The sequence below is a fragment of the Oryctolagus cuniculus genome, chromosome 9 (genome assembly GCF_964237555.1).
Source record: "Oryctolagus cuniculus chromosome 9, mOryCun1.1, whole genome shotgun sequence".
Taxonomy (NCBI): Eukaryota; Metazoa; Chordata; class Mammalia; order Lagomorpha; family Leporidae; genus Oryctolagus; species Oryctolagus cuniculus.
The window spans coordinates 121134658-121158907 of NC_091440.1; the positions used below are offsets into that span (position 1 = coordinate 121134658).

General features: G+C 37.2%; 1 protein-coding gene across 32 annotated transcripts in view; it reads right to left on the reverse strand.

Annotated features, from left to right (window-relative positions):
• Positions 1–24250, reverse strand: part of SOX5 (SRY-box transcription factor 5) — a 1100902-nt gene that overhangs the window by 367547 nt on the left and 709105 nt on the right. For 18 of the 32 annotated variants that reach the window (XM_070049491.1, XM_051850857.2, XM_070049490.1 and 15 more), the window contains one exon: positions 8627–8858. In XM_070049491.1, the coding sequence (XP_069905592.1) occupies positions 8627–8857 (231 nt within the window). In that variant the 5' untranslated portion in view covers position 8858. Of the gene's footprint in view, positions 1–8626; positions 8859–20008; positions 20152–20657; positions 20926–24250 lie in introns of those variants that run through there. The other 14 variants (XM_051850859.2, XM_070049503.1, XM_070049502.1 and 11 more) reach the window with 10 other exon arrangements.

Here is a 24250-nt window from a genome sequence, read left to right on the forward strand (position 1 = left end):
TGTTTATGGCAAGTACACACTTTACTAATTTCTTCAAATTTTATATTAAAAGCTTTATAGTATACTCTTTGCTCAGCATGTTGAAGTTGCTTTATTATTTCCACTTGGAAAAAAATGTGGCAAGAGCAAAACCATATTTTAGAATAAATTAAAGACACTGCATTAATAGCAAATGATCTGACGTGTAAAACTTTTAAAATACCTAACCACCTACTAATTGTATTTTATAGTAACCATTTCAAGTTAGGCTCTTTTTGATCCCCACCAATGAGATGCTTTTCAACTGTGAATTGCTGATATCAGAATTCTAATATTTTACCTTGTGATGACTGTTTTGTCTATCTTACCTCCATACTATATAAAAAGCCGTATAAGGAAGAGAATGGTCTTCATCCACTTCTATAGGTTCACTGATGTATGTTCATTGTATATACTGAGTGGCATCTTTTTGCAACACTCACTATTAAATGAAAGACATTAAATCCCATTAGGTCTAATCTTCTGTAGCAAACACATTTCCCCCTAGGAACCTCAGAAGTTGCTGCTGATTCTGTTGTCACTGATAGGGATGCTAAGAGTAGATCCTGATTAAGTGTCCTGAAAAATCTCACAACTTCCACATAGCACTTTTTTTTTTCATGTGAAATTATATTCATTAATTTCTCAAGGCCAGGTTAACTTTACACTCAACAGTACTACTTTGAGTACAGTGGATATCATACAGATCGAGGTTGTCTTGACTTAACATCAGGATCCTTCTGTCTCCACTGTATTGAATGGATTATATGGCAATAGGACAAAATGATCTATTGCGTGACTTATCCAGCGGCTTTGGTGGACCCCAGCTGGTTATCTTTCACATGTCCCCATTCCTGTGAGTCCTGGGCATAATTTCCCACAATAGTACAAGTACAAAGATTGAACCACTTACATATAAACACAAGTTTGGGATTCTATCTAGATAAACAGCTTCACGTGGTATTTTGTGACAACAGTTACAGAATAACGTTTGTGACAATGTAATTTCACTGTATGATAAACATCAATTTGCCATAAAAAACAAATACAAACTTGTCACCATTTTCACCTTGTTTCAACTGAATTGGCCTTGTTCAGATAAGCAAGCCTATGTCATATGGAACCAGCACTTTATAGATAAACTGTGTGAAATCGGCTATGTGTGTGTAGAATGATGCTGACAACTATCATAATTTTATACCGCCACACTGCACATATGGCTTCCAAGCTTACTTTATCTGAATCTTTCTGAATCTATTTTCCATGCTATTAAACTGAGCACATTCCACATTGTTCAGAAGTAATTACACTTCTGTCTAGAGTATAGGAGACTGCTCTCTCTAAACAATGCAATTCTCATTATTCGAACTGACACAATAACCACACTGGTTCTACAACCAGCCTTATATTAATTCATACAAAGTTTGATGCATGAAGGTAGGCAGAAATTTAAGAGCATATAAATAACCCCATTCAGATATAGGATTATCTACCATACTATAATTATGGTCTTATTCTATAACTTATTTTTAAGTAATCCATGTATTTTAGTCTATTCTTTCCTAAACTTTTTACATACTATTTTATACATAACACTATCCTAGTCAAGTATCAAAAACACATAACTATTAGATATGCAAAAATTTATGTAAATATTATTTCAAAACACAGCTATAATATAGCAATTAAAATTATTATGGGCAAATAAAGAAACCCAGGAGCTGACAGTAAGCCTGATCAAGTAAAAGACTCTCTCTGTCATGTGCATGGAATGAATTCTTTCAGTATTTAAGGCTGGATTTCACTCATTAATGTCTTGCTATATGTAATGCTATACTGAGAATGTCACCTATATGTCTAACCTTTATAAAATATTGATTGAAGACACTTTTTCTTCTTTTGATGGATTATGGAAGAAACTGACATAGAATAAAAGTTGCTTTATGTCAATTAGGATTTCTACAATGGTCACATATTTTAACACTGAAGTAGGGCATATCACTACACTTGTATACCCAAAGTTCTGTAACATTTCTAGAAAAATGCCAACAATATAAACAATAAATGTGATACAAATAACATCTTATTTCTAAATTTAATGGATCTTGAAAGATTAAAAAACTCACACTTAATTTGTAAAATAAACAACTATCTCTAGAATAAGGAATTTAAATTATTTTGTTAAATAAAAATACCATGCTTCTCACTCAACAAAGAAGTTGCTTAAGAAGTTCAAAGAAAGTTTGGCTGAGATATATTTATGCTTTTAATACAACAACAACAACAACAAAATACCAACTGATTATGCAGTAACCACAGGTGGTCAAGACTTTCATTTCACATCACATTTGACACTGGATCAACAATTGCACCCATAGAAGTAGCATGCATCAGACAGAAAATGAGCACCAAAACGGCGCCCCCAGAGAGCCTGGCTGCTTCTGGTGCTGCTACCAGATTTTTCTCCCAACTTACTCTGACGCCCATAAATACTCAAGTTAATGGACATGAGGAGATATTTTGACAGTCCTAGGTATTTTCCAATAAATCCATCTCTAGTATTTAAAATGAGCCAGGAATTATACTGATTCTACATTTTTCTGAATCTAAATCAATAGCCTCCAAACCAGCATTAAAAATAAATACAGAAACCATAACAAAAGGGGCAAGGGAAGATTGGAAAATTCATAGGAATAATACTAATCAATGGGACTGTGTTTTTACTCATGTCAGGATTAGGCTTTCACACTGCTTTTAACTTTCTGAAGATGACATGGATCAAATTTTGTTACTAATTGCTTGGCTTGATCATGAAAGCCTCAGAGAAAGAACCGAGAGAGTCTTTCTCATGGACTTAAAATCCTGCGTCTCAATCTTGCATTGATTAGAAACTTGATTACATGAATATACACTTATAATATGCTTAAGACAGTTTAACCACAGTAGACTCTGAATACTGAGTAAAAACTTTGAAGAAAAAAATGAACTTTTAATGTTTTTTGCCAGTTAGAGCTGTTTGGGAGGTGTTCTTAGTTAGGCACTTAGTTTATTTCTCCAAAATACTAATGTAGTAAACACAACCTTTGTAAGGCAGAATTACATCCTTATCTGACTATTCCAAACCTTAACACTTGCATGCCCTAAATCTGAACAAGAGATCTCAAACTCCTTAAAAGCTTTATGTCAACAGTCATTAAGGGCACAGAACTTTTATCTCAGAAACTATTTTCCAGCTTAAATTTTAAAACGCTCTATAACATTAAGACAACATTACTTGAGTCACTCAGCACATTCACTTTGTCGGATCTACTAAAGCATTACAAAATATACACTTCCCTAAATCTCTCTTCTTAAATTAAGAATGGAATATGAATTTCACACATAAATAGCCAATGAAATCTGCCTTTTGTTTCCTTAAATTGAACTCTATGATATAAAGACTATGAAACATCTTCTGTTTTCAAAGATACTGAATAGGAAAAAAATAGAGAATGTATTCTCTACTGAAATAAAAGGACCTATTATGAGAATATGACAATGGTCTAGTATCTAGAAAACAAAGGAGAAAGTATTCATATCAAATAGTAATACTATATATTCAACTACTTTGATAAAAAATAAAATGTATCTTAATCAGTTTATTAGCTGAATGTAACATGACTTCCTTTCTGAAATATACCACATAAGTAAATAGTACTTCTGTAGTGAAATCTATAGAAAATACAGTAACCATGAATTAGTGTCTTTAACGACATTACCCAAAACATATTTACTGCTTACACTACACATAAACTCAGCCATTTAGTCAATAATCATAAACTGAATACTATGTGCTAGATCTCAGACTTGCCTGTGCCTCCAAGGAGAAATAGAATACACAGAAAAGCAAGCATGTAAACACGTGAATTATAATGTAGAGCATGAGAAAGGATAGCAGTAAGTGTCGTGGATAAAAGAAAGCAGTAACCACACCACTTTGGGAAGTTCAGAAAACCACCTATGTAGAGGGAATGTTTGAACCCACGCCTGTAAGAAAAAAAAAAAACCATTCACCAAGAGGGCAAAATGTCAAAAGGGAAAGCTTACCAGGAAGAAAAAATAAAACTATGTAATTCAAAGACCATCTGATGCATGCATGAGCAAGTGTGGAAGGCTCAGCGTGATGGGAGCATCAGGTACACAGAATGACACACTAGCAGAGAAGACTACAGTCATCATCTTTGCTTGTCTATGTAGAGATTTTGCTAAGCTAAGAGTATTGGACTAAACTCCATAAGGAATAAGACACACAGTAGATTAAAAAAATAGGAATAGCAATCCAAGTCATTTCTGAATAGGTCTGGAAAATTTGAGAGCACACAGGTGACTGTTGCAACTGACTACCGAAGAGATGAAAAGCAGCTGGAATCAAGATATATTTGATTCCTGGAAATTTCAAAACCAGTTAAAAACATAGTAAGACAAAGTGTAAGTTCTGAAGTCACTAAGGTGAATCACGTACCCAAATCACAGCAACTTCTAGAATACTAGATCTTATCCTTTAAGGATCGCACATCTGCTTGAGAATCTGGTAGAAACTATAATGCTACTCAGATATCTACAGATTATTCATTCATTTTCAGTAGAATCATAGATCCCAGTTTTAAAACTTCTGTTTTAGGTGAAATTCCATTAGGGAAGGCATAATGTCTTATTCCAATCTATTTCTGTAATATTGAACATATAAGCTGACACAAAGTAAGAAGTTTGGGGCCAGCACCATGGTGTAGCTGGTAAAGATGCCACTGGCATCCCAGATGGGCACCAATTCAAGTCCTGACTGCTTGACTTCCAATCCAGCCCCCTGCTAATGTACCTGGGAAAGCAGTGGAAGATGGCCCAAGTAATTGGGCCCCTGCACCAACATGGGAGACCCAGAAGAAGCTCTTGGCTCCCGGCTTTGAGTAGGCCTGGCTTCGGATCAGCGCATGTCTGGCTACTGTGGCCATTTGGGGAGTGAACCAGTAGATGGAAGATCTCATTCTCATTCATTCATTCATTCATTCTCTCTCTCTCTCTGTCTCTCTCTCCCTCCCTCTCTCTTTCTCTGTGACTCTGACTTTCAAATAAATAAATAAATCTTTAAAAAAATAAGTTCATGGTTTTATTTAGTTAGACTGATTTCACCATCAAAAACTGAATGGCTTCATTTCCCTTGATCACTTGCAGGCCGGCATCCCCTCAGGTCACTATAACTGTAATTTGACATACTTTGCTATACTCATCCTGGAGGATACTTAACATACTCTCCCTTTTACCTTTCTGGAATTCTAGTTATCACCGTGTATATTCACCCCTGCAAATTTGTACACATAGGTTGACACTTCTATCAAAAAAAAAAAAAAAAAAAAAAACAACAATGTAAGAAGCATTATCAATACAGCAATCTATGAGAAAAGGCAATGGTGAAGACAGTAAGAAGGAAAAGGCATTACTGTGATGCAATGCTTCGTAGAATCTGACTTCCTTATCCTGCTTACCTGTGCACCACCCATTTTCCCACTTTCTTATTCTAGTTTGACCTTTTTTGACAAAGTTATATCATTGCACACAACTAACGTGAACTCTTGGCAGAGCAAAGAGGAAGGAATTACAGATAGGTTGGTTTCTTTTTTTTTAAGATTTTTATTTATTTATTTATTTATTTGACAGAGTTACAGACAATCAGAGAGAGAGAAAGACAGAAAGAAAGGTCTTCCTTCCATTGGTTCACCCCCCAAATGGCCACTATGGCCGGTGCTGCGCCTATCCAAAGCCAGGGACTAGGTGCTTTCTCCTGGTCTCCCATGCGGGTGCAGGGCCCAAACACTTGGGCCATCCTCCACTGCACTCCTGGGCCACAGCAGAGAGCTGGACTGGAAGAGGGGCAACCGGGACTAGAACCTGGTGCCCATATGGGATGCGGGTGCCGCAGGTGGAGGATTAACCAAGTGAGCCACGGCATCAGCCCCAGATAGGATGGTTTCACTGCCAGATAAGAGACATTGAGAATACAGAGTACGCCTGCGTTCCTGTGAAGCAGCAGCAGTGCACAAAGCTTAGAGGAGTGGACTCCACATCACACTGTTGGGTACATCCTCTTGCTAGCTGTGCCCTGAGCAAGTTATTTACTTTTCTGTGCCTCGGTTTTCTCATTTATAAAGAATTAGTAACAATGCCTCAAGCTGTGGGCATTTAGCCTAATGGTTACGATGCCTGTGAGACATAATGGAGTATATAGGTTCAATTCCTGGATTCAATCTAGACTTCAGCTTCCTCCTCATGCAAACTGTGGGAGGGAGTAATGACGGCTCAAGTGATTGGGTCCTTATGCCCCAGCAAAGAGACTGGGATTGAGTTTCTGGCTCCTGGCTTGGCCCGGCACATTTCAATCCTGGCTATTTTGGGCTTCTGAGAAGTGAACCAGAGGATGGGATTGCATTCATTCATTCATTCATTCTCTCTCTGCCTCTGTCTCTTTCTTTTTCCCCAACTCTCTCTCTTTCCAAGTATATCTCTATTTCTCTCTTATAAAATTGTATAATAGGGGCCAGCGCCATAGCACAGTAGGTTAATCCTCCACCTGCGGCACTGGCATCCCATATGGGCGCCAGTTCTAGTCACGGCTACTCCTCTTTGAATCCAGCTCTCTGATATGGCCTGGGAAAGCAGTAGAAGATGGCCCAAGTCCTAGGGCTGCTGCACCAGCGTGGGAGACCGGGAAGAGGCACCTGCCTCCTGGCTTCGGATCGGCACAGCTCCAGCCGTTGCAGCCATTTGGGGAGTGAACCAACGGATGGGAGACCTTTCTTTCTCTCTTCCTCTCGCTGTCTGTAACTCTACCTCTTAAATAAATAAATAAAATCTTTAAATAATTATATAATAAAATTATAAAATTCCACTGACTTATTGTGAAAGTTAACTGAGTTATCATATTATTATGAAGTGCTTAACACAGCATTTCTATATAATGGTAAATAGATGGTAGCTAAAACATTATTCTTGGTGAAAACAATCTTGGCACACAGTCAAATACCCAAAGAAGTTTTGGTTTATGAGGCTTAAAATGTTGAACCAGAATATACACATTTAATGTGAAAACAAAGTATAGTGTCTACTGCACAGCTATTAGAAGACATTTGATTTTTCTTGTTGATTGAATTCCACTTATAGTAATTCAATTACATGAACAAGTGGGTATATTCAGCACTAAGTACAATTTAAGATATGTAATAATTTCTTAGAGAAAGCAAAAAAGCAAAGATTTAACAGCATCAGAGCTTTCTTCAAATATATGAGAATGTATAATAAAACACCTTTTCTTCACATAATCAGGTTCAAATTCATAGCACTGGCATCCTTGAAGCAGAAAGACAGCACAGGTCACACAAGCACGTCTTCTACTCAAGCAGCCATGCTGGATAGGGAAAGGTGGTGACACCGGGAGCTAAGTGCCCTGCTACCTTGCTCACGTGAAAATCCTATGTACTTAAGCTGCTAGGAAGGACAAAAAGGCCTGATTTTTATTTGTGTGTGCTGTTTGAGCTGCAGCCAAAGATGCTATGCTGTCTTTTTAACTCGCTCCCAAGAAGCTGTGTTTCCTAATCTCCCACAGTGATCCAGAGCCTAGAATGAAGGGCCAGAGGCATCAACCTGAGTTACAGAGTCTAGAATAGGATGCAACAGGGAATTAGCTATAATAATAACAGCATAAACAGCAAAGTCCTGTTAGAAAACTATAGTCTCTTTGAATTGTATTCCTCGTCAAAATCCCAAGTACTGTAAGGAATAATGTAGCCAATCTGGGCAAAGCAAAAATGTAAAGACGCTGAATTATCATGGTGGAAATGATCAAACTATATTCACTGCAAAACTATCTTCGACAACTTTTTGTTTAGAAGAGTATGTTATCAAACTTCCATGTGAACTACTTGTAAATGAGGGAGCCCAGGGCCAGGGCTGTGGCACACTGGGTTAACGCCCTGGCCTGAACCGCTGGCATCCCATATGGGTGCCAGTTCTAGACCTGGCTGCTCCTCTTCCAATCCAGCTCTCTGCTATGGCCTGGGAAGGCAACAGAAGATGGCCCAAGTCCTTGGGCCCCTGCACCCACATGGGAGACCTGGAAGAAGCTCCTGGCTCCTGGCTTCGGATCAGTGCAGCTCCAGCCACTGCGGCCATTTGGGGAGTGAACCATCGGACGGAAGATCTCTCTCTCTCTCTGCCTCTCCTCTCTCTCTCTGTACCTCTGACTTTCAAATAAATAAATAAATCTTTAAAAAATAAAGTAAATGTGGGACCCTGACATTATTCTGATACTTTTTATATTTTTCTCCCCTCCAATTAAACTGCAATATCTTAAAAGCAGGAATCCTAGAAATAAGAAAGAAAGAAGCAACAAGAACAGAAAGTAGTCGCATGTTGCCTTTTGGAGCCAATTCGCTCATAAAATATTCTAAGACATCAGGAGTGTCTCTTGTGCATGGTTAGTAAGTGGATGAGAATTATAAAGCAAGGATTGAAGCCAAACTATTAGACAAGTAGACTGGTCAAAAAGTGAGTGTAGCACAATAGGCCAAGAGAAACCTACCATTGTATTGTGCTGAGAAGTGGGAGTCCTAGGGCCACAAGTCTCTTGCGTCAGCAGAGAAACTGGCTGAAATTCCTCAGAGTGAGGCTTGTTGGGAAAACTCACATGCAAGGGAAGGTGAAAGGCTGGGAGCCCGTCACTCTCCTCTTCTTCCACTTTCTGTCTGCTTGTCACCATGGCTACCTCTCCATCTGCTTCCCCATACGGAGAGGCTGGTCGCTTGGAAGACATCCTGGAAGGAACAAAAGAGGAGAAAATAATGAAACCTCCACATAAATCCTTAATGCCGTCATTGTGTGGTTAGGGGCCATTGTAACAGAAATGCCTTTTTGTGCTGGCAGAGAGCAGGAAACCATCCAAATACCACTGCAAAGCACACACAATCAGAAACAATGGCCAAGCAGGTAGCAACAGAACAGTGCTTGTTTGTTGTGAGAATAATACACTAATATAGCCCTCTCTTGTATTCTTGCTTCTTAAACAAGAGAATTCACCTAAGAACACTGCATAATGAAAGACCATTCTATTTTAAAGGAAAGAAAAATACCCATCTAGTTTTACACTTTGATAGACCGTACTGAAGACAGAACATCTATGAATAGCAAATTCTGTTGGCAGTTAAAAAGCAAGGAAGTAACTAAAATTTCTTTCAGCAAAAAATAAACCAAATAAATAAATGATTGCTATTATAAAAATTTTGTGTTTTATTAAAAGTAACATTACTATGAAATGTAGAAATACTGGTTAAAAGCAAACCTCATAGCAAATGAAAAAAGTTTGAAATTTGTCTAAGGCTTATTAAGAATTAAATAAATTCTATAATCACTGTTAATGAGAAACACTGAGAATTTTCTTTTCCTCTTCTCCAAAAACCACTGGTTTTTGGTATTTATTTCATATATCAAATTTGCAAGGTATAATTAAAGGGGAGAAGATAAAAATATTTCAAATCTATTTTCACATATCCATGAATGATTTAGATGTGAATTCTCAGAATTATTTACTCCTTAGAATACTTAAACACAGAAAAGATATCCAAAGAAAGATGTTTTGTTTTGATGAGCCACCGTCTATGAAAACAGGCTTAGACAATTGGACAAGAATTAAACATTTTCTTTGTACTTGAGTATGATTCAGAATAGTATCAGATGTTAAAAATACATGGCAAATATTTTCAGTTACATGAAAAGTTCTTTATCCTTTCATTAAAGTTTTACCTAAAATTAGATTGAGTTAAAATACTGAATTGTTAAAAAAAAAAAAAAACTCTCCCATAAGATGTACAATTTGATCTGAACTTGAAAAAGCAGTGTTTTTTGGATAAACAAAGCATTTATACAGAGTCACCCATTCTTATCCTACATCAGTGGGATGGCAGGCAAGAAAGTATTCATTCACTGCCACATTATATCCTTCATATATATCATTCATTATAAAATTTAAAACATCTTCCCAAAAGAAATGCCTCTAATCAATGTTGAGCCATACTATTTTTAACATTAAAAGTTGCAAAAGGAAAATGTATTCAGGTACTGAAGATGTTCTATTAAGACACAATAAAACCATAAAAAGAAATAAGACTTGGAATCAAACAAATTGGTTACAATATTAATTGCACCACTTAGTAGCTGTGAGACTTTATGCCTTTATTTCAATTTTACCTCATATAGCTTTTTGAAAGTAAACTGCATGCTATAGCAAGCATCACTAGTGGAGTACATAAAACAGAAGACTTTCAAAAAACAATAGCTCTTGTTTGCTTTATAAATTATGAATTCAAAATTCAAACAATTAAACAAAAAAAAAGTGAGGGAAGCAAATTTCCTCCTAATATTTGAAGAGTAAAAGCAATATGAAATACAAAGTCATCCATCAGAGAAATTCTCCCTGGTCAGCAATACAGCAAACTGAGAAAATGTATTAGCAAGTGTTTAACAAAGAAATATAGTGCTGTTGAGCAGTTAAGGAACAGAGGAAAATGAAGAAATATTAGCAGCTACCCTGCAAGCACCGTCTGAAGGTGTGGTAGACATAGCCGTCACATTCCAAGTGTTTATAACTATATCCAATCACAACAAAGATTATTCCAAATATACTGTCAGTATGCAGGAAGATCTAATGGGCTGCAATTAGAGTCATTTTATTCTTAGGAGCATCATACCTAACACCAAACTAATATATTACTGTATAAAATATTCCTTAAACACTAGAGATACTCAACTTTTACTATCCTGATTCTGTGTCTTCTACAAGTGAAACTGCTAATTCTCATAGACGGAATATGTGGACAAAACAGACTTCAAATATGTAAGGCCTTGGCAAAGTGATTTATCACAGTAAAATATTAAAGGCTGTTTTAATTATTTCTTGGTATAATATGTAGTTCCACTATGAGAAGATTATGCTTTTGTTAGACAAACCCTTTTATTTGTCATGTGTGTTGGCGTTACCATTATTACTGGAATTATTAAGTTGGTATTCTGGTGCCTACCTGAGGATCAAGGGCAGTTTTTCAAAATCTCTAGGCTAGTCACAAGAACCAGTCTCTGGGTTGTCAAAGACAGAGCGCTATCAACCAAGCTTTCCTAAGTTAATACCATTCTGTGACTTTCAGAACCATGATCTTTCTCATGACTTCTTCTTTTCCAATCTCCTTCATAGTAATTATGAAAATGGAAAATTCAAAAGTAGACATAAGACAAGGTAAACACATAAGATATGGATATTCTCCCCAAAACTTATAATCACTTTAAATTCTAAATTCACTTTATATACAACAGGGTAAGCATTCTCTCTCTGTAATCCTATATAGTAAAAAGCTTAAGGCATAAAATACTGAACATGAAAGAATCACGACACTAATTATAAAATATCGCATATTTCACATTTAGTTCTACTCCACTGTCAGAGGATTACTGAATATTTTAATGTGTTGTACCTGAAAGTATGTTTAACAGAACATAGATAACAGACTTCTGAAAGATTTATTACATTTTTACAATATAAACAAACAACATGGTTATATTTCAACAATAGGCTAAGAAAAAAGTAAAATATATATCAAGTTTTGTAGAGTTTTCAATCTGTTGGTTGCACTATTAATGTTTACTACAACTCATAGTACTTCTAAAAATATTAAGAAAATCACCAGTGACATCAGATTCTTGCATTTTTGTTGATATATCAAAGGGTTTCATCTTGGAAAGGGAGGGGTTAGTCTTGTTTTTTCAAAGGCATTAAAAGGGCACTACAAACTCCCATGCATTGACCCGCTGGTAGATGCAGCTTACACTACACTGTTTATACCACATGACTATACTGAGATGTGAGGGCAGCCTGGATTAATTTGAAGAACTAGGCTGATGTACACTTTGACGTATTCATTCTTATAGTAAGTCCTAGGCTTATTGTTGAATAAAACTCAGACATCAAGGACACCGACATAAGGTGGACAAATGTAATCTAATATGAAACTGCCTTGTGGAGCTATGATTGTATAATAACAATCTTTAATTCATTTTTATGAGGGGTCAAAAAAAAAAACCTAAAGGAATTAATGTCTAGTTGTAGGGTGAAAGGAAAACTTTCAAATCATCAGTAATTATTTATTGACCACCTACTGTGTGAAAGACACTTACCTAATGGGAATTTTAAAAATGTAATTCTAGCCCTCTGCTTTAAGATGTTTTTGAACTATCTGAGAAGATGTTAAATAAAAGGAGGAATGTATGAAGAGAGTCCATCGAGGTTAAGAGCTAAATGACATTAGAATCAAATTCCTGAGGGCTTCATGTGGGTCACAGCATCCTGAAATGTCTCACAGAATAGTCGACCGGTTAGGTTTTAAAGGAAAAGATCAAGTGAAAATCTTGGGATAAATGGAGAAGGATTTTATAAGGGAAGCAATGATAAAAGCTAAGAAACAGACATCCCTTTACAAAGTAAAACATAAGATCCAATTTACTCAGGAAATGGTGCTTTTACAACGAATCCCCTTTACTTTACTTCTTCTTACAGCATTCCACACAATCAGGCTACGGAGATCATCCTGGATAGTGCTTTAAAGGCGACTGGGGTATTTTGCTACTGGTGGAAGAATCTTCACAGGTATTATAACCACTCTCTGGAGGATATCCCCAGTTGTGTTCAGATATGTATAGCAAATACAGAGATATGAGAGCGCAGAATGAAACTAAACTCAACCTTGGTTGTGCATTGGAATTACCTTGGCTCTTACCCTCAGAAACTTTGATGGCTCTGGTTCAGGAGTACAGGCTGAGTGCCAGAATTTTCTAAAGCTCCCCAGTGACGTTAGCGTGCAGTCAAGGTTGCAAACTATTTGTGGTGGTCAGAACAATGCCGGCTACCCAAAACACCACTGTCCTATGGCTATGTTGTCTTACATGGCAAAAAGAGACTTTGCAGGCATGATTAAGTCAAGGAGAATCACAATCAAGTCAAAGGGATCACAAAGATGGTTAGGGAGGGAGAGGACAGATGGGTAGGAGAGAGATACTGGGAAACTGGGAAATACTACGCATTGAAGACAAAGTATGAGGCCATGCACCAAGGAGTACAAATGGCATTCGGAAAAGCAGATTCCTCCAGAGAACCTCTAGCAGGAATGCAGCTCCTCTGGCACCTTGATTTTAGAACTTCTTAAGTCCAGGACACTCAGGGAATAAATTATTATTCAAGTCAATAAAGTGCTGGCACTTTGCTGCAGCAACTGGAAACGAGCGTACCATTGATCTAAACACATTTCTTTCACAGCTGGTATTTTCTTAGTGTGAAATCCTCCTAAACCAGGTAGACACTTGCCTTGATCCCACACTTCATTCAGTTTTCTGCTCAAATCTCATTTCTTCGCGAGACCTTCCTTAGTTCCTCTTAAGCCAACACCTCTTCCCTCCCATACTCCTTACTTTGTTGTGTCCATGGCCTTTGCCATCAGTGGCATATTTAACATTTATTTCTTTATTATCCATGTGTCCCCCCACAAGATTCAAGGAGATCAACTTAGTTTTTAATTCGCAGCTACCTGCCCAGTACTTAGAATCCTTCCTGAAAACATGTCTATTAATAAACATCTGTTAAATCAGTAGCTACTAACTAAAGGCAGCACCCCTCCCAACTCTGCCCAAGGTATTAATAGCTAAAAGAACAAACTGTTGGAAATAAGGAAACCCACTTCAGCAACGAGAGCACCTCCTTTTATTACTAATTTCAATATAAGGGAACACAGAAATTTTGATTCATCATGATTTTGAAATCTTAAGAGTCCTGTGTAAGTATACAAAAGTTAACTTCCCCTAAAACTCGGCCTAGTTAGAAGTGGACATAGTGGTGCAGCAGATTAAGGTTAGGACGCCTACATCCCCTAAGAGTGCTAGTTTGTGTCCTGGCTTCTCTGCTTCTGATTCTGCTAATGTGAAGCCTGAGAGGACAGCAAATGGTTCAAGTGCCTGGGCCCCTGCCACGCAGGTGGAAGACCCAGACGGAGTTCTGGACTTCTGGCTTTGGCTGGGACCAGCCTTGAGCATCTGGGAAGTGAACCAGCTGACACAAGATCTCTCTCTCTTTTTCCTTCTCTCTCTCTGTTGCTTTGACTTGCAAATAAATAAAAATAAACACTAAAAAAGTCTACTTAATTCTCTGCAGGCCTATTACTGAGCAATCATACTTAAAAAACTGTCTGCTTAAGACTTGTTCTTTGCTGTAATTATTCTAGAAAATGACAGCATGTACAAAGTCAAAGGAATTTTGCATATGAAATAAATATAAAAAGGAAGATTCAGAATAGAGATTGCTTTTCTTATATAGTAGTTTCTTTTAAAAGTTTCTTTTTTCCTCTCAGCATTTTAACCTTTGACTGGATAATTCAGAGATAAATAAAAGTCCAAGGAAGGAGTGCCTTCTACTGGTTATTCTCTTGGAATGATAATATTATTTGTTTTAAGCCTCACAGTTACGAATAAAATTTGCAAATAAATATTTAGAAAGAGGAAACTCATGTTCTAGTTTTCTCCAAAGCCTCTTCTTTACCAACCTCAAAGTATATCAACTCAACCTCAAAGTAAATCATCAACTTTTATTAGAAGTCCACTGGAAGCAATTAAATATCATTATGATTGTGACATTTTTCCATTTCTTTTGTTTTATTAGTATATACATTATCTAAAACAACACAAGCATCTGAAAAAATTATTATTCCTTGATCCCCATAATTCCTAGCATGTCTTGCATTTAATAAGATTTTAATAAATATAGGTCTATTTTTGTCCACTTCTCTTTATGGTGCCAAGATTAAGGTTGAAGTGTGACTAGTTGAAAAAGGTCTTTCCAAATTGCTCTGTATTTCTTTTTCCAAATATTCTACTCCTCTATGTTGAATGAAATGTAATTAATTATAGAGCAGCATGATCCCTCAATGTATTTTTTCCTATGAATAAACAAATGAGAGCCGGCGCCGTGGCTCAATAGGCTAATCCTCCACCTTGCGGCGCCGGCACACCGGGTTCTAGTCCCGGTCGGGGCGCCGGATTCTGTCCCGGTTGCCCCTCTTCCAGGCCAGCTCTCTGCTATGGCCAGGGAGTGCAGTGGAGGATGGCCCAGGTGCTTGGGCCCTGCACCCCATGGGAGACCAGGAAAAAGCACCTGGCTCCTGGCTCCTGCCATCGGATCAGCGCGCTGCGCCGGCTGCAGCGGCGGCCATGGGAGGGTGAACCAACGGCAAGGGAAGACCTGTCTCTCTCTCTCTCACTGTCCACTCTGCCTATCAAAAAATAAAAAAAAAAAAAAAAAAAAAAAAAAAAAAAAATAAACAAATGAATCTCTATTTTGTGCCAAGAAAATTACCTTTGTCTTATGAAGGGAGCAAGCGACTCACATACAATTGTTCTGATTTATGTTTAAGCTACAGTTTAGATGGAAAGAAAAGACAAACCGACTCACCCATTCATCCATCCATTCATTAGTTAAAAAAAATTTTAGTGAAAGAAATCATGACGTCAAGAAGATTATGACATAATCAATAAATCAAAAAGGAATATTTTAAGGTAAGATGAGACTATAGAGGATAGATAATAGAGAAATGATGTCTCATTAAATTAATCAGAAAATGTTTCCTGGAAAATATAAGAAAGCAACAGGATAAGGAAGGATGCATTTGATTTCAACAGACACAGAAGAAAGAATCTTTCCCTTCCAATAGGCAAAAGAACATTAGCAAATTAAAGACACTTACAGAATGATTCAAGATAGTGAACTGGATGGTTTGGCTAAGCAGATTTTAAGAGGAGCAAATGCAGATAGGCGGGCAAAGATGAAAGGCAGGGATCAGATTAAATACAGTGATTCTGGAGAATTATCGATTCTGAATGCTTAAACCAAAAGCTGAAATTTATAACTGAAGGCAAAGGGGTACTGGCAGAAGTTTGTGGGCCACTGATTAACATAATCAAAATAGTATGTTAGGAAGGAAAAAAACTATTTAATAGCAGTAATTGATAGAAGGTTCAGGGTGGAAACCAGAGAAGTAGTAGTAGGTAGGATACATTCAAAGGAAAAGATACCACTGAACTGAATAATTTAGAGAACAATAGTGCTAATTACAGAAATATAAAATTAGGGGGGCCAGCACTGTGGCATAGCGGGTAAAGCTGGGGCCTGCAGTGCTGGCATCCCGCGTGGGCACCAGTTCAAGACCTGGCTGCTCCACTTCTGATCAGAAGCAGAAGATGGCCCAAGCAGATGGATGACTCCTCTCGCTCTGACTCTGCCTCTCAGTTACTCTGCCTTTCAAATAAATAAATCAATATTTTTATATAAAAAAAAAAGAAATCAGAAAGGCCAATTTGGGCAAAGTAGGAAATAAGGCAAGTCTCAAAGATAAGTCTTTGTCAATGGCAGGAATTTAAACAAAGCAATAGTAGATAATCAGAAAATGCCAACCTTCTGTGGAAGCAAGTAACAGAGACTTTTAAACCCAAGAGTTAAACAATAATTCCAATTATTTCTCACTGACTTCTTCAAAAGGTTTTACACCACTATTATCATTATTCTTGCTTTATAAAAGAGAAAAACTAAGTCATAACGTAGTTAAATATCTTTTGCTGCACTACCTTGTCTTGGCATCATACCAGAAAGCAGATCAAGAATAGAATTCTCTATCCAAGGGAAAAATAGTAAGAAAATAGGGCAGAGCAGCAGAAAAAAAAAAAAAAAAGCTAAATTTTTCAGTCTAAACCACTTTTAAGAGACCAGTGAGGGCCGGCATTGTGGTGTATCAGGTTAAGGCTGGAGACCCAGCTGCTCCACTTCCATCTATGGCTCCCTGGTACTGTGCCTGCGAAATCAGCAGAAGATGGCCCAAGAGCTTGGGCCTCTGCATCCATGTGGCAGACCAGGTAGAAACCACTGGCTCCTGGCTTAAACCTGGCCCAGCCTTGGCTGTTACTGCCATTTAGGGAATGAACCAGTGGAAGGCATCTCTCTCTGACTCTCCTCCCTCTGTTAACTTCACCTTTCAAATAAATAAAGAAGAAATCTTAAAAAGAAAAGAAGAGACCAATGAACAGGATGCTAGAGCAAATAAGACAACCAAAAACAGGTTACAGTGACAAAAGCAGTGACATAATTATTCTCTTAACCATTCTACAAAACTAAACACTCTGCAGAAGGCGTTTAAAATTCTAGACCATGACATTTATTTAGCTTATAATTTCCATTTCAGTGTTCTCCCAAATACTTGCTTCAAACATTCACTGTCTCATGTTATGTTTTAGGTACAGGAGTAGAAGTTTTAAAAACAATTTAAAAGGACACATCTTCTTAAGGGAACACTGAAAACTGGATACACAAAATAAAATAAAAATCAGCAAACCTTCAAATCCAAAGAGGATACTACTTGTTTGGAGTTATGTGCCTTAATAAGTTCTTCTAGTGACAAAACTGTTCAGGACATGTACATTTACTTGTTTGGTTCTCTTCTTAATTAAAGCTGTTGTGAGAAGGCTAATCAACATTCTGAACTCAACTGTCCTGTATACTGAAGGGTTATTCACAGAATATTAGCTATCTAATATGGAGAAGAGAATCAAGACAGCTTGAACAAAAAGGTTTAAAGTCAAAGGGGCAAAATGATCAGCACTTCTACTGGATGTACGAACAGAAATTACACAAACTTAGCATTATGCCTTATTAAAGAAAAGTCAGTTTCATTTATTTGTAATTTTAGATGATTATTATTTGTATTTATGGTTCATTCTTTCCTTTTACCTCTAATGGGTTATGAACATTTTCATTTTCCCACTAAATTAAGAGTTAGCTGTGGGTTTACTCTGTGAATGTTCCATGTAAATTTCATAACCAAGTCTGTCATAAAGAGTATCCAGAACTCCCTTAAATAGAAAGTTTATTTGTGGTAAACATGCAGTCTATCAAACGTCGACAACATTTTCTCCTTCCTCTTAATCCTCTTTTCTGATGTTGAACGTGCCAGTCTCCATACTTCTCCACCCGTCACTTCCCACTCACAAAGACCTCACTCCTTGTACTCTTATTCCGAGGCATCGCCAAGTTCATCAGGTCCTGGCATAAAATACAGATGGAAACAGAAACACAGATTTCATAGAAATCTCAAAACCAGACAACACGTAATAAAAAAAGACCAGTCTTCCTCTTAATCCTTACTGTGTATGTCATCAGAGATCAACAAAATGCACCCTAACATGTACTTCTAAAAAAAAAATTGATTTTTGAGCTACAGCTACTTGTGAACAGATTTAATATTCTGTTCTGAAATATAATACAAATTTGCACAAAATATTGCATTGTGTATTATAAAAGTTCAAGCTGTATTTAAAAATATTAACCAAATATGCTGTAGTTACCAACAGCCTTTAAAGGGCTCTTTCTCAAAGCTGTTCCCTTCTTGTCCACTGTCATATGTTTCACGTCTGAGATGGTGTCTGCATTGTAACCAAGAATATCATGGCACCATTCCTCTTATCTGATGAGAATGGTGTCCCTGGAACGTCCTCACCACTTCTGTGCTCTTCTCTGCCTGAATCTGTTACCTGGCCTCTATTATCCCAACAATGTCAGGTATGCATGGAGGATAAGAGCAAAAAAAAAAAAGAAAAGAAAAAAGGAGCAGTAATTTTCTCCCAGCAAGTGGTAAAACTAAAAGAAAAAAAAAACTGAAGTTAAAGATAGATAAGACTCAGAAATAGAACTTAATTTCCATCCATATCTGAATGAAATATGTGCTTCTTTATTAGTTAAGCACAGGATATTTCAGAAATGCTTGAATTAACATGTCTAAAGTAAGCATTGAAATTCAACTGAAGATGTCTTGTTGTGGTTTCTAAACAAAATAGAAAGGCGTTTTTAAAGTACAAATTAATGACAGTAAAATCCCTTCTACAGAGACTCAGAACACAAAACCTATTTCTGGGGCAAACATTTGACCTAGTAGTTAAGATGCCTGTTTGGAGTGCCTGGGTTTTACACCTGTCCCTGGCTCCTGACTATACCTTCCTGCTAATGTGTCCCTTGGCAAGCAACAGGTGATGCCTCAAGTAGTTGGGTCCCTGCACCTAAATGATAGAGCTGGATTGAGTTCATGGCTCCTGGCCTTGGCTGTGCCCAATCTCACCTGCTGTAGGCATTTGGGGAGTTAATCAATGAATGAGGGTTCTATCTTTGTCTATCCATCTCTCTCCCTGCCTCCAATAATAAATAAAATTTTAAAAGTAAATATTTAAAAAGTTCATCTTCACTGTTTTATTCTCTTACTGTTTCCCTAATTCTAAGCTTAATGTATTTTACTCCAAAATATAAAGCTATGTCTTAAAGCTGAAAACTCCCCCAAATTTTTTCTAAATAAAATTTGCTTTATTATGAATGACATAATAATAGCTGGGCTATGGAAATAAAATTTATCTTAGCAAGTAAGTGTGCCAGCTAAAACCTCTTATCTTTAGCCTTTATATTATTTTTAAATTAATCCACATTTATTAAGTGCCTCAAACAATAGTATTCCTGATACACAGGAAGGCAGAAAGAACATTAAGTTTCATTAAACTGTATTGTAATCATTCCATAACGTTCTTATACTTAGGAAAGATGTTAGAATTCATTGTAATAAATCTGACAAGACTAAATGAACACATATTTAAGAGAGTTTTATGATTCCTAAATACAAAATCACTCTCAAAAATCAAAGAGCTAGATAGTTTAACACAATTCTAGATGGTTTTGAAAATATTATCAAAGTTTTCTCGTGATTTTTAAGAATCTGGCAATAAACACTTTTATTTAAGAAAGAGCCCTCCTTCTTCACCTTCATTAGAATCACTGACAATTTTATGTCCTTACCTCAAAATCAGAAGCTCCTGTGTTTGAATTATTAATCATTTGATCACAGAATCTCTAGAATCACCAAATATACTAAATTTCAACATGAAATTATGAAGAAACCATAATAAAGATGGATAAGACCTTTAAATGCTGGAGAGAAATTTCTGCTAAGTTGTACATAAAATGACCAAATGTCTCAGTTAGAGAGAAAAAAAAAACAAGTCCATACATAATAATTTGTTGTGTGTTATTTAACTCCTGTATTATTACATACTTGTCATGTATCACAAACAGAAAAAAATGTTTAACCTTCAGCCATTTACAGGTTAAAAATGTCAAAGTCCTTTTGTTCTGATTATTTATAAATTGCTGGAAATAATCTAGCATGAAGCCCTATGATTCTAGAACTTGTTATTTATAGTTAAAGACAGTATACTTTTTGAGGAAATAAAAAGCTTTTTCCATTTAAGCATGGGTTTTTGCCTTTCTGACAGCTCTAAGTCCACAGGATGTGGAGGGATGATTTAAATTTTACATCAAAATTGTGACTGCACTGGACTTCTCCCCTTTCTCAAGGGAGGCATTGTTCTTCCTTTCCATAACCAGGCGTGACAGCGCCAGACTGGAGTCATACGGCTGGTCTCTGAGTCAGCGTGAAAGTGGTCACCTCCTGAGTCTCCCCAGATGCTCGGCCCTTGTGTGTCTGGAAGCTGAGCACAGAGTAGCCACATACCCCATTCCTGGGACAGAAAGCACTGGAGGGGAGCAGAAGCTGGTGATTAGCAAAAATTATCTCTTGTAGTATGCCCTGCATAAGCCTTGTATTAATAATGTAAAGTAACCAAACAAAAACTCATGCCTTTTATTTAGTATAAGTACCATTTTATCTGACCCAGAAGTTCAGAGAAGTGATTGAACAAATTGACTAACAAGTAATTGTGCACTTCTGGCTTACAGAAATAAAGTCTTCAAAATCAGAAGTCTTCTGGATTTTTTTTTTTCTGAGACATATGGTTGCCACATGTATAAATTTCAGGTTATAGATAGCTGGATACACAGTGAAAGAACACTGTATGAAATGCTCATCTAGTCTCAACACTGTATTTCTTTTTAAAACTGTCTATAGAAACCCTATAACAAGGAAGTATCTTTTCCATTTTCTATCACAACAATTGCTACTGAGAGAGGGATTAATTCCATTTCTATTGTTCTATCCCTGAATGAACCTGTCAGGGAAGTTGGAGAGGTTTCTGTGTCATGTGTGTCTATGCAGCCATGTGTGTGTGCATAAGGGCAGGGTAAAAAAAAAAAAAAGAAAAGAAAAGAAAAAGCCAGGGCAGGGGGTGAGGGGGTGAGAAGGAAGAAAGGAAGATGAAGAAGAGGAGAGAAAAGGCTTGACTATCTAATGATACGTTGATAGCCATAATTATTTTCTTTTTTTAAAGAACCTAGCAAGGACCTAAGCACAGGTTAATTTAATCATAATCAGATGCTTTCGTTTACCATAAAGTGCAAAGGTATTTGCTTGAAAGTTTTGTGTATTTTAAAAGAAAGGATGAAGAAGCAGAAGCAAACTCCTTCAGGTTCGTTCTCCCACGTAAAGGAAAGGCAAGTGTGGTGTGTGATGCCTAACTATCACACTGCACTGAGAAACACTCACCTCTCAGTAATGCCAGCCACTGTCTCCTCATGTGCGCCACATGAAGAGGTGTTCATACGCACATGTGTGTGTTTCCATACAGTATGTGTGGCCATGTTTCTAACAACTTATCAAAATAGTTCACCATGTCCATCACATTCATAGGGAAAGACGGATTTTCAAGTATGAACGTCACTGGTCTGGTCGGGAGAGGCACATATGCAAATAAGTTTGTTTTGATTAGGAAAGAGTGCCTTCTGCATCTCAGTGATACCGAGTCCTCTGTAAAATTATCATTTCACACGTTTGGAAGGAAGTTTGGTCATAATGGACCTACCAGAACTTCACATTACTGCGATGGCAAAACTATGGAGAGGAAATAAAATTTCACTTTCTGAAATAATACACTGAAGTAGTTATTCTGACCTCCTTCCCCACGTCCTTATCTGGGCTTCCTCTTAAAGCCGCCCTCCCCCACTACGCTACTGCACTCCAGCCTCCCTCTCTCTCATTATGGGATAAGTCCAAAGACATAGCAGATTGTTCCATAATCAACAGTGATTTCTTCCTAGCATGGTGTGGGGCTTGAAATAAAATCTGTGGCATGTTTAATTTATTTAGTATCTAATAATGAAGACAAAAGTAATTAGGTAACCAATCGAGTTTTAATTTCTTTTGTTTTCAAAGGTCACTGTGAAATCAAGCAAGTTAAGCCATCGAGAGCAAACCTCTGGAGAACAATTTTCTCTGAGTAGAAATGAGAAGGGAGGCTGCTCACAGCTTAAAGGAGAACTAAGTGTCAGCACCAGCACTGTTGAGGACTAAGTTGCCCAATGAAGAGAAATATGATGATCCCTTACACTGTTTGGAATCCAAATAGCCCAGCCAACGAATGGTTTACACATTGCTAACTTCAGACCCAGCCAGGGCTCTCACTTTCTTGCTGTGTGTCCTATAGACATGGCTGCAGCCTGTTTCTACAGAAGCTGCTGAAAAATCTACAAAGCAGACACTATGTATGCCCTATTCAAAATAGAGAGAAAAGAACATATACATAAGGCACAAATCACTCCCAGAACAACAGCTTCTTATGTGAGAGATAGGCACACTTGGAACTTTCTCAGAACTGAAGTATTTGCCATCATAATCATGAGAACTCCAAAAATAAAGAGTAAAGCACTGGAGATAATGAGCATCTATCAACCCCAGCTCCCCAACAGTGGCATGCGACTCTTGTCAAGCTTATGAGAATCCCGAGTCTCTTCACTGGTTCCTTTCCTGACAAAGCTCTTTTGCTTGGGTGAATATGAATTAAATCCATAAGCTTTCCTATTTTTCTTGTTTGACCTCTAAACTCATTTTATGTCTTAAATGTTTATCTTTTACCCCCTCCCCTCACCCCCATTAATCCTTCTGGTTTTAGCACATTCCCTGTTGTTTTCAGAGAAAAAAAAATTTAAAAAAGCTTACAAGCATGGGTCATACAGCCACTGTGGACAAGTCAGGAATGTTAGCTCTTTTCTATAAATGGCTAAGTAGTTTCTTACCCCTGGAATTAAACACTCTAGGGAATAGGATATACCATACAGAAGACAATCATCAACACCTTGGAATGGTATTAACAAGCACAAACACACAAGAAGATCTCAGCACAGGATTTCCAACAGGGCTGATGGCAGTACTCTCACCATCAACTGCCCATTTGTTTATATTTCAAAAGCACGTTATACAGATAAACCTAACTTTCCCAATCTGTCTTGCTCTTCAGTCAGTCCTATAGCTAAGCACACACACTATAACAGAAATATCTACTTTTAGATTTTACATTGAGATGGGAACGTAACTATACTATTTGTTAAGATGCAGCCACTAAGAAATTTTATAATTTGCCCAGTCAAGTTACAAATTATCATCACAAAAACTGTCAGTGGGAAAACTAAGCAAAAAAAAAAAAAACTTTTTCAGGTATCCACATTATAAATCAGTAAAGGAAGAACTAATCAAACACAAGCAGAATCTTCAAGCTAGAATCCTGCACTTCCACAGTGTTTACCATTTACCATTTTACAGCAACTGGGCCTGCCATCATTTCTGCTGTGTGCTACTTGTTTCTGCCCAAAGCTTAACAAAGGTCCAGCTGTATAAACTAGTCCTGTCAAAGAACAGAGTTAAGGGCTGGATAGAACAGGGAGTGGTGTCTAACATGCTGACCACTGTCTGAGCTTATGAGCATAAAGGAGCCTTGATGGAGAAGAGTAATCATCCATTGCTGTTTTCTTTTTTTTTTTTTAACCTCATTACCACATGCTAGAACATTTTTTTTTCCACTACCCAAACACCCCCATTCCAATCCCCCACAACTGAAAGAGCTTTGTGTTCCAAAGAGGACCAAATCCTCCTCATCCTCTCTTTTCCTTCTGTCTTGCTCTTTTTCTTTTCTTTCTTTCTTTTTTTTTTTTTTGATTGTTGTCAAGTTTATGGATGATCATTTAACCACTTCTTAAAATACTGGTTTTCTCACAATCACACCATCCACACATAGTTAGTAAAAGCTGTTTTTTAATGGTTATATAAAACTTACTTGCTTTGGATTCCTTTCCACCAAAATATTATCAACAACT